At 47.0% G+C, this 16135-nt stretch overlaps 1 protein-coding gene across 4 annotated transcripts in view; it reads left to right on the forward strand.

Annotated features, from left to right (window-relative positions):
• Nucleotides 1–16135, forward strand: part of CIMIP4 (ciliary microtubule inner protein 4) — a 31909-nt gene that overhangs the window by 2896 nt on the left and 12878 nt on the right. For 3 of the 4 annotated variants that reach the window (XR_012494116.2, XR_016020716.1, XR_012494117.2), the window contains exons 3-5: nt 1122–1166; nt 5637–6082; nt 7768–7912. Coding sequence is in view for 1 of the 4 variants with exons in the window: in XM_019719637.3 (XP_019575196.2) it covers nt 1145–1166; nt 5637–6082; nt 7768–7912; nt 15359–15469; nt 15672–15766 (819 nt within the window). In the remaining 3 variants the exon portion in view is untranslated. Of the gene's footprint in view, nt 1–1121; nt 1167–5636; nt 6083–7767; nt 7913–15358; nt 15470–15671; nt 15944–16135 lie in introns of those variants that run through there. The other variant, XM_019719637.3, reaches the window with a different exon arrangement.

A 16135-nucleotide genomic window follows, 5' to 3' on the forward strand; every position in this document is an offset into this window, starting at 1 on the left:
TCATACTCTTCTGACCAGAAGCAAGTCGCTGGGGCCAGCCCATACTCCAGAGGGCATTTTGTGCAGTATGTGAATACCAGGGCGTTGGCATCACTGGCTGTCACAGCAGAAGCTACGCAATCACCAAGCAGTTATTAAGTGTCAACATTAATTGGGTGTTTTCCTTGGTGACTTTTCAGGAGAACACATTAATCCAGTTCTTAAACTGACGTGAGCTTATCAGCTTAACAACTTGCTGCTGACCTCAGACAAATCAGTCTGCCTCTCTGGAACTCAGTTTCTTTGTCAGCAAAATGAAGGGGTTGGGTTAGTTCATCTCAAAGCTCCCTTCCAGCTCTGACGGGCTGCTTTTATGCTTCCCTTATTACAAAGGTACTTGCCCCTGAGGTCTAGGGACTAAACATCATTATACAATAAATTGTTTGATCTTATTCATAATATATTCCAAAATCCACAAAACCTTAAAAAACACCTGTGATAAGAGACGATGAATAAGTGAAAGATCACCTAGGAAAAAGGAACACAAACCTAAAAGGTGCACATGCTTTCCAAGATGCCAGAATTGTCCCAAAGGCCTGTCTTGGGAGGGAAGACTGAGGTTACACCAAAGTGGGTTCCTGTTCTCGGCTCTCCTCCATGTTGGCCAAGTTGGTCCCCTCCCCGCCTTGAGCTTGAATGACCAGCTGGTAACATGGACCAAAATCCTATTTGCCGGGAAGCAAATAGTCACCAGGATGCGGGGCTTGGGGCTCTGTACCCACAGCCGGGGAGTGTTGAGTGGTACAGAAGGGGGAGGAGGAAGAAGAGCCCAGGCCCCGGGCTGTTGGAGAAAGGCCTTTGAGCCACTGGTGTGTGTGTGTGGTGGTGGTGAGGGGTGGTGGCCAGGGATTTCCAGAAAGGGTAGAGCCTACAGGGGTCCAGGAGGCAGGCCCAGTGCCAGGGGTGGTAGGTGGATGGAGCAGGGGGCACCCTGAATGCCAGAGCGCACTGGAGGCCGCATGAAAAGGCCTCTGGTCGGGGGCTGGGCAGATGGCCGCAGGGCTCCCTGTTCTGCTCTTGGCTTATCCCCATTTAGAAGCCTCCGTGTCATCTGAGATGACACAGTGTTCCCTTGTTTACAGGACTAAGCTTGGAGCAAGAGTCCATGGATCTGGGCCACCGAGCAGGTAGGACGGGCTGACCAGGGACATGCTGGCCAGGGACACTCAGTGCACACCCAGGGCTTCTGGAGGCTCTCCCTGGGGCAGCAGGAACAACCCTTCCGTTTCCCTCAATCTTGCTCCCGCTTCCAGACCCTCTGTGTGGCACTGACCTCCTCTGGGCATTCTGTTTGAAGACGGGAATGCAAAAGGGAGGGAAAGGAATACGGCCGAGCGCCTCCCATCTGCCCAGCCTGGGGATTATGACTGCCACCTTGCCCCTCGTCAGGGCTCAGAGGGGACACGTCAGCCCGTTGTATGCACCGGGTCCATGTAAGAAACAACCAAACTTGTAGAGAATTTTTGTAAGAGTTATGTGAGCCAAACTGACGACTTATGCTGGGAAGCAAGATCTGCAATGCTCTGGAGACTAACAGTTTTGCAGTTTCTTGTATGCATTTGAGAGTAAGGAGGGCAGCAAAGAAAATGATGGGTACCTGAACATGGGAGAAAGCAAGACGGGTAGTGGAGTACAGGGCAGTTATCATTGGCTCTCTTGAGGGTGGTTACGCCTGAGAAGGAGGGGTCTGAAAGGGGGCATTTCAAAGGTGTGTGAACTTAGATGCTCAGAAACAATGGACAGGCTGCTTAAGGCAAAAGAAAGCCCTTTACTAAAGAAGTCATATGCCTGGGGCATGACCAGTTAGAAATTTGGGATCAGATTACCCTGTGAGGTTACTTCCCATTGAACCCCTTTCTTCATCCACAGCCGGAAGGGCAGGCTGTGAGAGAACACAGTGGAGTGAGGGTTGGTGAGGCCGGGCTCTGTGGGTGAGAGGTCCACGTAGGTCATGAGTGAGCCAAGCCCAGGGAGTGGTGTGGCCCAAGAGTTATGGGAGGCTCAGTTCTTCTTGCAGTGAAGAATCAAAGGTCAGCAAGCTGATTAATATGCAAGCAGGGTTTATTAGTGATATGTTCTCAGGGAAGAGAACAGGCCTAGATTAAGTGGGCCTGAGGGGTGAGGGGGAGAGAGAGAGAGAGAGAAAGGGGCAGAGAGAAAGGGGGAGAGAGCGAGGGCCAGAGAGCTCAAGGGCCAGAGAGAGACAGCCCTTGTCCCAAGGACTCATAGTTTGCTGGGTAGGGTAAGGGAGTTACATATTGATTTGGTGGGGAAACGTGTATGCTCTTCCACGGGGTGTGTGTGGAGGGGGGTTGACAAAGGGGAGCGTGACCTTCTAAGATGGGTGAAGGTCTGTTGACTCAGATCCTTATCTTGCCCTAGACCACCTCTTGTCATCTGTAGTGGCTGGGGGCAGGTAATCAAGGCTAGTTATGAGCTTTTTCTGTAGGCACCATGGACCCCCTCCCACCCCTCCTCCTCCATTTCCTAATTTCTACTTAACACAAGGAGGGGAGAAGTGTTCCAGACTCGGGGAACAGTGTGGGCCTGGAGGTGAAAGAGGGCTGGTGTTTTGACAGAAATTCAACATGGCAGGAAGGCAGGAGAGGGAAGTAGGAGAGGGAAGTAGGAGAGAGGCAGGCCAGTCCTCGGCAGGTCCTCCAGCTGGAGGCTCTGCCCTGAGCACAAGGGGAAAGGTTTCAATGCAGCTGTGACTGGCTCAGACCAGCCCCGAGGAAGGTGTCCACGGGTGAGTGCATAGTGGCTGGAGCTGGCAGATGAGAAGTGGGAGACAGGCCGTCCAGGGAGGTCAGGCAGACTCCTGCTGGAAGCTTTCTCCAATGACCCGAATGACCAAGAGGCCTAGTTAAACATCCAGATTCTGGGCCTCTCCCATTGAGATTCTGATACAGCAGCTCTGGGAGAGGCCTAGGAATCTGTATTCTTTAATACGTGCCCCTGGGAATTCTGATCAGTGACCAAAGTTGGAAAACTCGGAAGACTCATCGTTGGATCCTCACAAGAGCAAGGGAAATAGGCTTTGCTCTACCTGTTTCAGAGCTGAAGGAATGGAGTGGAGGACAAGGAGAGCTGCAATGAGATTCTTGGAACGCCAACTGCAGACGTTCATTCATTCATTCAACAGACATTGACCTCCAAGAGGACAGGTGTTGTTGGCCCGTTTAACTCACTCACCGTGTGTCCTCAGTGCCTGGAACAGCACCTGCCACACACCTGAACTGGTGAATACTGTGTTTTCCCAAAAATAAGTCCTAGCTGGACAATCAGCTCTAATGTGTTTTTTGGAGCAAAAATTAATATAAGACCCGGTCTTATTTTACTCTAATATAAGACCAGGTCTTATAATATAATATTATAATATAATATAATATAATATAATGTAACGTAACGTAACGTAACGTAACGTAACGTAACGTAACGTAACGTAACGTAACATAACATAACGTAACATAAGATAACATAATATAATACTGGGTCTTATATTAATTTTTGCTCCAAAAGACGCATTAGAGTTGATTGTCTGGCTAGGTCTTATTTTCAGGGACACACAGTATATTGGCTCTCTGAGCCAGGGGGATACAAATACGGTCCTGGCCATTAAAACATCATAACCCCAAAGGGCTGGCCGAAGGCGAGCAGGCAATTCCACAGAATGTACTGAGAGGAGGCAGCAGGAGTGCAGCCTGGAAGAAAGAGGGAGCACCGCCCTGGAACTGAGCCCTGAAAGCTGGGGGACCCCAGGAGGAGCCCATCCCTGCTTCAGGCCTAGTCTTTCATGAGCAGGAGGAGGGGCCTTGGTTGAGCAAGTGGGTGCTGGGTTCTCTTCAAGCCCTCTGACTCCACTCTTTTGAGAAGTCCCCATCCTGGAAGCCTTCGTTTCCCCCAGAGGCACCCCTTTGCCTACCTACCTAGCTGCCAGCTTGTTGGGGCAGAACCCAGACTCAGGGAGGGAGTTTGTCTGGTCTCACCCTAGACTCAACGAGGTGCGGTGTGACTCTGGGTCTCACCGCTCTGCAGCCACCTTCTCATTCCTGTTGACCTAAGAAAGGTCCAAACATGTAGAGGATTTTTAGGAGTTTATTTGAGCCAAAACCGATGACATCTGCTCGGAAGCAAGATCTCAGATACTCTGGAGAATAATAGTTTCGCAGCTTCTTTTATGCATTCGAAATTAAGGAGGGAACATAGGAGATTACATGGAGGTGGGAAAAAACAAGGCGGGGATTGGATTACAGGACAGTTAACAAGATTATGTGCTCTCTTGAGGGTTAATATCCCCTGTGAGAGGTATTACTTCTGGTATTAGAAAGGTGTGTTAACCTAGATACGTGAGAACCATGGACAGGGCTGGCATAAAACCTTTTACTAAAGAAGTTATAGGCCCACCACGACCTTCCCAGTTAGGAATTCATATCAGATCACACTGTGAGGTGACTTTCCATAGAACCCATTTTTTGTCCACGTTCCCTCACTCACGGATGGGCTTCACCTGCATCTTGGATGCGCAGGGCTCTCGGGGGTGGGGTGGGGGGTGCTGTGGGAGGCCCAGGACTGACTCCCCCATGGACCCCACCTCAATGGCCCCCATCTAGGAGGGGGGAAACAAGATGGTTTGTAGCTCACAATGACGGAGAAAGCGAAAACTCTGGGTCATGAGAGATACGTAGAGCATATTGGGGGCAGAACTGTAAAGTTGAGAAGAGGGAGCTTGCCCCGCAGCTTGGGGTGGGTGTCAAGGAGGACTTCCGGGTGGGGCTGCACTGAAAGGAAAGGTAGGATTTTGATTTAGGGAAAAGGAGGGGGTGACCTTCTAGATAGCAGAGCCAGCCGGGCGAATGCTGGGAGGTGGGACATCCCAGGGCGCAGTAGGGAAGAAGCAGCAGTTTCTTTGGCTGGAGGCAGGGATGGGAGATGAGGATGAGGAGACAGGGAGGGAGCAGGAAACCCCCTCGGACTGGGAGTCAGGGGCAGGAATGCGGGTGGGAGAGGTGCTGAGAGAGAGCAGGGGATATGGAAGGGATGACGCTACCCGATGAGCCCAGAGAACAGAGGGAAGTGAAGGTTGGGGGAGCAGCTCTAAATAGGGAACAAAGACAAAGCCCCAGATCCAGCTCTGGTCCTTTCTAGCCCTGTGACTGGGCCCAGCCAAGTATTGCCTTGTGCCAGCTTCCAGGACTGCTGGCTTCTTCACTAGATTCCTGGGGGAGGAGGGGGTTTACGTGGGAAAGAGAACTAACCAAATGGAGTCAGAGACAGTAAAGCACAGAGGAGTCACATTCCTTCCTCTAGGTCACACAGCGAGGCCTCAAGGATGGCCACGCATGGGCTATCAAAAACCATGTGTCCTGTGGGAGGCTTAGCAGCTGAACTTTCTCTCTCTTTGTTTCCCTCCCAATTTCTCACCCATGCATCTGTCTCCTGTGACTTCTCTATTCCCATCCCTTTTTCTGCTCTGGATCTCTGGAGCTCTGTGTCCGTCCCCCCTCCCCACCCCCACTGCTGTCTCCCTTCCTGCCTTCCACTCTCTGCATTTGTCTGTCTCCTTCTCTCCCTCCATCTCTCTTCCTCCTGTTCAGGTACAACTGCTTTGACCAGGGTCCATCTGGACAAGGAAGGCCAGCAGGACACGGACCCCAGGAGAACTGCCCACAACCCCTTGGATGCCTCCAAGTTCAAGTACCAGGCCCCAGTCTCCCCACAGCCATCCCTGCACTGGGGAGGCAGCCCCAGGGGCAGCCCCATGGGGCACGCCCACCTGGACGGGGTCCAGTGTCCACCCCCGACGGCTGTCAGCAGGGACTCCCTTGGGATGGCTCCACGGCCTGGGTCCCTGAAGAATGGGGACTGCAGACCCTCCTCAACAGAGAGCAGGGCCACCTTCCGAGAGGAGGCTCAGCCATGCCAGGGACTGAAGGAAAGCCCCACCGGTGGGGCCCAGGGCCAGAGGGACAGCATCATTCCTGAGAACATCCGTCACAAGTTTGGGAGCAACGTGGTGGACCAGCTGGTTTCTGAGGAACAGGTGTCAGCACAGGAGGCTAAGGGCGGCAGGAGGGTTATGCACGGAGACTTATCATGAGGACCCCAAAGGAACCTGCTCTTGAGAGTAGAGTCCCTGTAATAATATCACCAGAGAGTAGTGTTTACTGAGCACTTGCTATGTGCCAGGTACTGTGCACTGTGTAAACTCTTTACATGTATCAACTCATTTCATCTTCCCAACAAGGAAGGTGCTATTACCCTCGTTTTACAGATAAGGAGCCCAACGTTTAGGAAGAGTTAAGTATGTGAACCCAGTTTTGTGTAGGATGAGGATGCAAACTGATGAGGGCCAGCAGATTCTGGAGCCCTGGCCTTTAATGACTTGGCAGTTATTAGTCTTGTGTTTGAGTTAGATGCTTTTAACCCCCACACATCTAAAGACAGCATTGAATGGATGGACAGTATTGATTGGGAATCAGAAGACTTGGGTTTGAATCCTGGCTCTGCCCTGAGTGCTGGGTGACTTTGAATAAGTTACTTCCCCTCTCTGGACTTTAGTCTCTCCATCTGTAAAGTGAGGCAGTTGGACTAGATCAGGCTGGCAAGTGCATGGCCTGCATACCATAAGTCTCCTAGCCTGCATCCATGGCAGACATCACTAATCAAGTGCATGGCATACATACCATAACTCTCCTAGCCTGCATCCACGGCAGACATCACTAATCAAAGCTGGCCCTTTTCCCCACCAGATAGACCATTCTAGGCAGTCATTACCGATCAACTGAAAGTTGAGATAAAACTCATCTGCCATTTCTGGTCCCATGCTAAGGATTCTTCCTGCTCTGGCTGACTGAGACACATTTTCAAAACCACCTTCTCAACCCTTATAGCAACTTCATTGTGCAGTAGACGGGGCAGGAGTTATTGCTGCCCTTTTAACCGATGGTAACACCGAGGCTCAAAGAAGTGAGATAATCTGCTCAGGTCACACGGAACACGTGGAGGATCCAGCACCACAAGGTTGTGGGCCGGGTCCCCTGCTATGCTGTCACGTTAAGGAGCAGTGAGCCCACCCACCGGCTAGTCTGGGAGACCACGGTCCTGACTGTCCTGCTGCACTTGCAGCATCTTATCCCAGTTTGAACTTGGCTGTGTGGTCGCTCACTCTCCCAGCCCCTCTCGGCCTTGGCAAGGGGTCATTTCTCTCTTCTAAGAAGCCCAGAGAGAACAAAGCCAGGTCTCCTGGCTCCCAGGCCTGGGCTCAATAATTCTGGGCCTCAGTGTCCCCATTGGTACAAGGACGGAATTTGCCTCGATGCAGTCGAAAGAGCCACCTAGACCTGACTAGTGTGATTCCTCAGTTCTAGGAGGCAAGCCAGGCTTTGCGGCTCACCAGCTGTGTGCACAGGGGAGCCCTGCTCTGAGCCCCAGTCCCCTAGTCTATAAAACACTTTATAAAGACCTCTCCCAATGAGGTACACAGTAGGTGCTCAATACAGGAGGAGGTTTATGATCACTATTATCGCTGATGCCCCTAGCCCATGTGGGATGCGGAGCGGGGTGAGAGAGAGGAGGGGCCTTCAGCCATTCCAGCTCCTCAGCCATGCGGTTGGTTGAAAGGCTAAGGGTAGTGAGCACGCGGTCAGAGGGAGGGGAGTGAAAGTGGAGATCTGCGGTTTGATCCTGCTTTTCTATCCCGTCTCTTCTCTGCTCATTCCCACTCAGGCTCGAAAGGCCATTGGTGAAGTCCTAGAGGGTCAGAAGAGGGCAAGCTCGTGGCCCAGCAGGACGCAGAGTTCTGTGGAAATCACCTCCACCTTCTCAGACTACTACGATCTGGGCTACAACATGCGGTCAAACTTGTTTCAAGGTCAGGTCAAAGGACAAGGGTGGGGGCTGTGAATACCCATGGTCCCCAAGGCACTGGGCCTATGGGGTGTCCACTCCTTCCTGAACCTCTATGGATAAGACCCTAGGATACATCTCCTGGGACACCCATCTCATGGCCATCAAGGCCCTTTTCTTTGCCAGGCCCTGTGCCGAGTGCTGGAAATGCCCAGTTCCCTGGCAAGTCTATCCTCATCGTGCAGATGACCCATCCCAGTTGGCAGTCAGCTCCTATCTTTCCTGAGCACCTCTGGTGTCCTACTCTTCCAGGAGGAGACCCAGGCACGCCTGGCCTGGGCATCTTTGGTCTCAGTGACGTTAGGTTTCTGGTTCAAAGCCCAGCTCAGCCATTCACTGGGTGTGGCCTCAGGCAGGATTCTTAACTTCTCTGAGCCTCAGTCACCTTTTTCATACAATGGGGACAATATAGTAAGATGGCCCTCGTTGGGTTGTTGGCAGGACTCTCTGAAACGCTGCATGAAGGCGCTTGGCTTGTAGCATGCAGTGAGGGCTCAGTAGCGGGCAAGGGGGCTGTGGGGGCAGAGCCCCAGAAAGCAGTTTCCAGGCTCTCGGCCTCACATAGATAGGTGCTGGCTTAGGTAGTAAATGGTCATCAATTGTGATTGCATGGCCATCAGCTGTGGCTAGTTGGCCGTCAGCTGTAACCAGTGAGGCATTGGCCACTAATATAACTGCTGTGGCTACACTAGCAGAAAGAGAGGAGAGAATGGGGGCTAGCAAGAAGATGGCGGCTGGGCTGGCAAGCACGGATGGCGGTTTGCGGACAGTGTGGATCCAGCCTCCAGTGAGAGTATAGTGCCACCAGAGAGAATATAGTGGTATGACTCCCCTACCTATGGCTCCGTGGGTGTTCCTTTTTGGACTCACCATATCCTGCGTTCTTGTGTGGGGAGCGGGAGCAGAGACCCCACCGGACGCCCGGCACAACAAATGGCGCAGCGAGCAGGGTCTCCCGCATGACAGGGGCATTTTTCATTCCCAGAGCCTGGGGAAGGCACCACCTGGGGAAAAGGGTGGGTTGGAGACTCCAACATTGACAGTGTCCTGCGGGTCAGGCCTGTTTGTTACGGGGGTAAGGAGGGAGCATTAGCTCCATTTCACAGAAGGGTCGGAAACAATTTGCCCAGGACTTTTCGGTAGTAGAAGGTAGATCTGAAGCTCAAATCCAGGTTTTCCTTCTGCCTCTAAACTGCCTGGGTTTTTCTTTGAGCTTAGAGAGAAGGGGTGGTGCTGGGGGAGGGAAGAGAGAATACAGCTCAGCTTGTCCTCTGTTCTGGGCCGCAGGAGTTGGCCTTCCCCTTGTCATTTCAACGTTTATCATGCAACAGTTCTTACAACTTTATATGGATTCTACATAAATGTAAAAGCAGACTATAAAAAACAATCTGTGTGCCTGTCATCTAGCCTCTGAAACACAACTGTGTGTCGTACCAGCTCATAAGAGTCGATGGTTAAATTCTTCTGGATTGATTGATTGGTGTCACGGTGCTATCTTATAATTGCCATAGTAGTAATTACACTCTAGAAGTTGACAAGCACTGGGAATTAGGACATTGTTGTCGGTGGGCCTCCCCTGTGCCTACTCTCTATTTCCACCCATCCAGCTTAGCCTCTGCACTCGACGTTCCCGGTTGGTGAGGCTCCTGTGGTTGGGCAGAAGGGAGGGAGAGAACTCAGACAAGAGACAGGCAAGGTGGGGAAGGCCATGCAAGTTCTCTAAGCGGTGGGAAGCCCAGGGAGGGTCTTTAAGCAGGAGGACGGCATTGTCTGACTTAGGTTAAAGGATTGCTCCAGTTGCTGTGTTGAGAATAGATGTGGCGGAACTGGGACAGAAATAGGGAAAATAGTGAGGAGGTGACTGCAAAAATCCAGGTGGGACAGATGGTGGTGGCTTGGTCTAGGGAGCAGGGCTAGTGCATTGCACAACTCTGGAGGGCACCATCATGTAATGTGGTAGCCCAGGGAGGTAATGGTGAAGGTTGCCTGATGTAATAGGATTCTGGGTATTTGTGTGAAGCAGGGCCTACAGAATAGGCTAATAAATGGATTTGGGGGATGTGAGAGAGAGGAATTAAGGTTGATGTCAAGGTTTTTAACCTGAACAAATGGAAGGATGGAATTGCTATTTACTGAGAGGGAGGAAGTTCCAGGAGGAGTAGGTCGAAGAAATCCTATGCCATGCTGAGTCATACAGATAATCTTTTCTATATAATCTTCTAAAATATTTAGTTTTGCTTTTCACATTTAAGCCTTTAATCCACCTGGAGTTGATTTCTGTTTTTAGAGTGAAACAGTCATTTTCAATTCCTCCTTGTGGGTTCCTAATTGTCTCAGTCTCTTTCATTGAATAGTTCCAGGTTTTCCCCCAATGACCTGCAGTGGTACCACTGGTATCCATCAAGTTTCTTAGGAACACAGATCACTTTCCAGGCTCTCTATTCTGCCCATTGGTCTAGTATTACACTTTTAATTATCAAGCTATTATAAGTAGTCTGATACCTGGTTAAGTAACCCCCCTCCTCCAACCCCAGCACCAGCACCAGCAGTAAATGTCTTGGCTATTCTAGGTCCTTTACTCTTCCGTATAAATTCTAGAATCAGCTTCTCAGTTTCCATGAAAAACCCTGTTGGGATTTTGATTGGCAGTATATTGAAGCTACAGTTCACCTTAGGGTCAGTTTTACAATAATGAATTTTCCAACCCACAAATATCATATTCAGCTTCATTCATTTAAATCTTCCTTCAATATCTGTCAATAACATTTTGCAGTCTTTTCTATAAAGATTATGCAGCTTTTTGTTATATTTGTTTAGAAGAATCTCTTTTTCTGCTGCTCATTGCCAAGTGGTATCTCTTTAAAAATTACATTTTCTAACTTTGCTGCTTGTACATACAGAGACAATTTTAATTTTTGTACATTAATGCTATATTCAGGAGCCTTACTTAGCTCGCTGACTCATTTCAATAATTTGTCTGTAGAATCTTTGGAGCTTCTTTTTAATAATAATGGCTATATTTACACATAGCATGTAACATGTGCCAGGCACTGCCCTCCTTTATAAATATTCTAATTTTCACAAGAAACTTATGCAATAAGTGCTATAATTCCCATTTATTTTAGGTAGAGGAAAATTAAGGCATGGAAAGGTTAAATAACTTGCTTAAGGCCACACAGCTAAGAATGATCAGAGTTGGAATTTGAACCCTTGCAGCGTGGGGCCAGAGTTCACGTTATTAACCACTAGCTCTTCCCACCTTTGTGCCATCTGTCCTAGCTGACTTGTGCCGGACAATGAAGCATGTAAGCAGGGAAAGCAGACATCCTTCTTGAGTCTAACATCATACCATTAAATATAATATGTATAATGGAAACAGTTTGGAAGATCTCTTTTATCAGATTAAGGAGGGTCCCTTTTATTCTTAGTGTGCACATTAATTTTTTAAACATTATGAATGGGTTTTGAGTTGTAGTAACCATTTATACAGCACTTATTTAGATGATCATATGATTTTTGTCCTTTGATCTGTTGATGTGGTAAATTATATTAACTGATGTCCTAATAGGAAACCAAACTTGTATCCCTGTATTTAAACCACTGTAGACGCGTTCTCTTTTTTAATTGTGACAACTACCACCCATGTAGAAGAATGTATAAAGCCTCTGCGTGCAGTTTAAAGGACAGTAATAAGTCAGTGTGTGTCACCTCCCAGGTTCAGGTAGGGCTTTACAGGAACCTGGGAAGCTTCTCCTTCTCCCAGCTGCATCGCCCGACTTTTGTCAACAATCCCTTTGCTTTTCTTTATAGTGTTAGCCCCGCTGTAGGAACCCCTACGTGATGTTAAATAGACTGGTCAGGGTAGACCTCGCAGAGCAGGTGACATCTGAATAAAGACCTACAGGAAGGAGTGCAGGTCAGGCTGTGGATTTCCGGGGGAAGAGCAGTTGGAGGGGAACCATGTGAGGACGTTAGCTCGTCCTGGCCTTTTTACTGGGAGTCATTGTACGATTCTGTACAGAGGAGTGACGTAATGTTTCAAAAGATCCATCTGGCTGTTGAGCTGAGACAGAGCACAGAGGGGACAGTAGAAGCAGGGACACAGGTGAGGAGCATCAGATCAGCGGTAGGATTTAAAATGGCTCCAAGGCCAGTTCTCTCTCCACCATCACACACCTGGTCCACAGAAACAGTCGGCCACCCCTGTACTTGTAGAAGTACGTATGGCTGGCCTGTGTACTCTTTCTGCCCTGCCAGTCCAGTCCAACGCCTTTTGCTTCAAACCTTGGTGTCCCCCAAACTCTTGGGTATATATTGAACTCCTCAAGTGGCCTTCCTGAAGTCCCTTTAATTAGATTTAATGTGAGAGGCAGGCACCACCTTCGCTTTGGGGAGGGGCGACTCAGCCCATAAAAATACAAGAAATCCTCTTAAAACATCCTAGCCAGTTTTCCCCAACCTGACCATTATATACAGGTAGGTGTTTGGGCGGATTTTTAGATGCCTACTTTACATGTCCATCTGGAGAAGTCTGCTTCACCCCTCGCTTGGATATCTGATATCATGTTTAGGGCTTCAGTCCAAATTTCTAACTTAACATTATGTTATGTAAGTATGTAAACCCATGCATGCCAAACACACTAAAAACTGCCTTAAAAACGTGGATTTATAGCTTGATGGCATCCTCATTAGAGAACATAGCTTGTAATGCTTTCAGTCCTTTGGAATTGTAAAGACTTGCTTTGTAGACCAAGAGATGGTCCATTTTTGTAGATGATCAATGTGTTTGAAAATAATCTCTTGGGCTCAGGATTCTATGTTTGTCTAATAGAGCAGGCTTGCTAATTATTTCTATATAAATCTTCTAATTCCTTGTTAATATTCTTTGCTTGATTTATTAATTATTAAATGATGTACTTTTCAATCTTTTCCACTGATAGCAGATGTGTCAATTTCTCCTTGCAACTCTGTCAATTTTGCTGTACCTATTTTGAGATTATTCTAATGCAGCAAGTTTAAAATTATTACATCACCTGAATGATTTGTAGTCATTTTTATTTCTCATAGTGCCTTTGCCTTACAGTCTCTTTTGTCTGATAATTTAATACAAGACCAGGTTGCTTTTGGTTAATATTTGCTTACTGTATCTTTTTCTGTATTGCCATGTTTCTCCTCCCTGTGTGTCTTTTTGTTTCAACTATGATTTAAATAATATATATCTGGAAATTTATTCTATAACTAATCATCTGTTTTTTAACCAATGGGCTTAGTCCATGTATATGTATTCTAATTATTGGTATATTTGGATTCATTTCTATGACCTTATTTTGTGTTTTCTATTTGTGCCGCCTTTTCTATTTTGCTTTTTTCTCCTTCCTTTACTTTTTGCCTCAATGTAATTTTTGTCCTTTTTCTATTCTTTAGTGGTTACCTTTGATGTTTTTACATGCATAGTTAACAAACTCTAAAGTTAATCAAGGTATTTAAGTTTTCCTGACTAATATAAGGACATTAGAAGGCTTCCCCTTTATTCTCCCCACCACTGTCTCAGCTTACATGTTATTAGTTTACAGAATTTTAATTCTACATAAACGAAATAGTCTAAACCATGGATTCTGGAGCCACAGGGTCTGGGTTTGAGTCCTACATCTTTCACATACAAACTGTGTGACTTCAGACAAGTGGCTTAATAACCTTTCCGTGTTTCAGTGACTTCAACAGTAAGATGGCAATGACAATCATACCTACTTCTTAGTGTTGTTGAGAAAATTCAATGCGTAAGTTCTGTAAAGCTCTGAGAACTGTGTGCTTAGCACACGGTAAATCTTTAAAAATGGTTAGCTACCATTGTCATCATCATATTACCCCATAAATTAGACATTGATACTGTTTTTATAATTGATGTGTATTTAGGTTCACTCAAGGTTTCCACTTCCTTTGCCCACTATTCCTTGTATCTCAGATCTTTCTAATAGGATCACATTTTTCCTTTCTGAAGTATGTTGTTTAGAAGATTTTGGGGGGTTAGATTCTGTTGTTGGTAAATTTTAGGCTCAGAAAAATCTTGATTCCATTCTCACTCTTGGAAGACAGTTATTTTAAATAGTCTTAGATTGTTGATTATTTACTGTCAGCATTTTGATTATATTAATTTATTTTCTTCGGCTTTGATGGTTAATCAAACTCATTGTTATTCTTCGAAAGTAATCTGTTCTTTCTCTATGACTACTTCTAAGATTTCTTTGTCTCTGGTATTCTAAATTTTACTTGGATATACCTAGGTAAGAAATTCTTTTGACTTATGCTGATTAGGGAATTATGATTCTTGAATCTAATGATCATATCCTTAGCTATTCATCAATTCTGGAAAAAAATTCCTGCCATTATTTTTTCAAATATCGCCTCTTCCCATTTTCCTCAGTTTTTCCTTCAGAACTCCAATTAGACGTATGTTAGGTCTTCTCATTCAACCTTTAACAGCTTTTTCCTATTTTCTGCATCTTTTTCCCTCCTCTGTGCTGAATCCTAGTTAATTTCTTCAGCTATATCTTCTAGTTTACCATTTTCTTAGCTGTATCTAATCTGCTATTTCACCTGTCCATTGAATTTGTTTTTAAATGTTATATTGTCAATTTTCAAACTTAGAGAAAAGTAGAGAGAATAGTTTAATGAATAGATGTTTCACTCTTCACTCAGCCTCAACAATTATTGATATATCGCCAATCTTGTTTTATCTTTTCTCCCACCCACCCATCCACCCCACCCCAATTATTTCAAAGCAAATAACAGACCTCTTATTATTCATTGAATTTTCAATTATTCTATGGTTCATTTTTGAAATTTCATTTGCTTCTTTTACTGATCTGTTCTTTCTGGGTGCTTTCTTATTCTTTGCTTCTACTTTTATTCTCTTTCATGACTCCAAACATTAAATATATTATACTTCTTTTATATTCTGTAATGGATTATCCAAATCCTTGCTATCTTTTGGGATTTGGTCCTCTGATGTTTCAGCTGACTCTTGATCATGGTAACTTAATTCTTTGTGTGTATTTTAACTTTACACATAGAGATAAATTTTCTGAAAATAGAGGTATTAATTGTCACATGCCTTATGCTTCAATGAATTTCCAATAATGTAATCTTCCCTATGCAAGGTCATTTTATTCCTTTGAATAGATGAAGAGACCAAAGCTCTGAGAAGTTAAAACTTGTCTGAGGCCACACTGTCCACAAATGATGGAGCTGGGGTTTAAGCCCAGGCATACCTTCCTCTGCCTTACCCTCCCCAGTCCCTTACCCTCCCACAATCCATCATCCATAGGGGAAACTGACATCTAGGTATGAACTCTAGAGCACCTGACTTCCATTGACTTGGGGCTTCGGGGGATTTCTTCATGGGGTTCCACAGGGGCCCCCAGGGAGACGAAGAGCCTCATGAAGGCCTCTTACACCCCAGAGGTGATTGAGAAATCAGTGAGGGACATGGAGCACTGGCATGGCAGGAAGACGGATGATCTGGGTATGTGGGGAGCTGGGGGTGTGGGAGGGAGTCACTCCCCTAATTGGGCAGGATGTGTGGGCTTCAAGATCCAGAGAGAAACCAGAGGAGCAGAGAGAGCCCTGGGGTGGGCCTGGAAGAGAGATGTGGGTCACCCCTGGGGCCTGGGCACTCCAGAGGTCCTCTAGGTGACCTGTGCTAGCTTCTGCCCTGCTCTCTGCAGGACGGTGGCACCAGAAAAACGCTATGAACATGAATTTGCAGAAAGCAATGGATGAGAAATACGGAGAAAAGAGTAAAAGCAAGAGCTCCAAGTAGTAGATACAACCCAGAAGAGGTGCCATCGACTCAGAGAAAGTGCTAACAATAAAGAAAGGCACAAATCTAAACCCTTCTCCTCCCTGCTTGGTGCTTTTCTTCTTGTTGGGATGGGGGCTAATGTTCAATGCTGCAGAGACCAACTGAGGGAAATAGAAGCCTTGAGGGCCCCAACTCTTCCCCAGACTTGCCCCCTAGCCGCATGCACGCACACACACACACACACACACACACACACACACACACACTCCTCCCATAATTCCAGGAAAGGATGTGAGAGCTGAGTAGGACTTTGTCTCAATCCCAGTGTTCCTGGCTTCTCCCTCCTGCCCTGTATGGAGGGGTCCTATAGCAGACATTGCTCGATCA

The sequence above is a fragment of the Rhinolophus sinicus genome, chromosome 1 (genome assembly GCF_057876585.1).
Source record: "Rhinolophus sinicus isolate RSI-liver-muscle chromosome 1, RSI-T2T, whole genome shotgun sequence".
NCBI classification, from domain to species: Eukaryota; Metazoa; Chordata; class Mammalia; order Chiroptera; family Rhinolophidae; genus Rhinolophus; species Rhinolophus sinicus.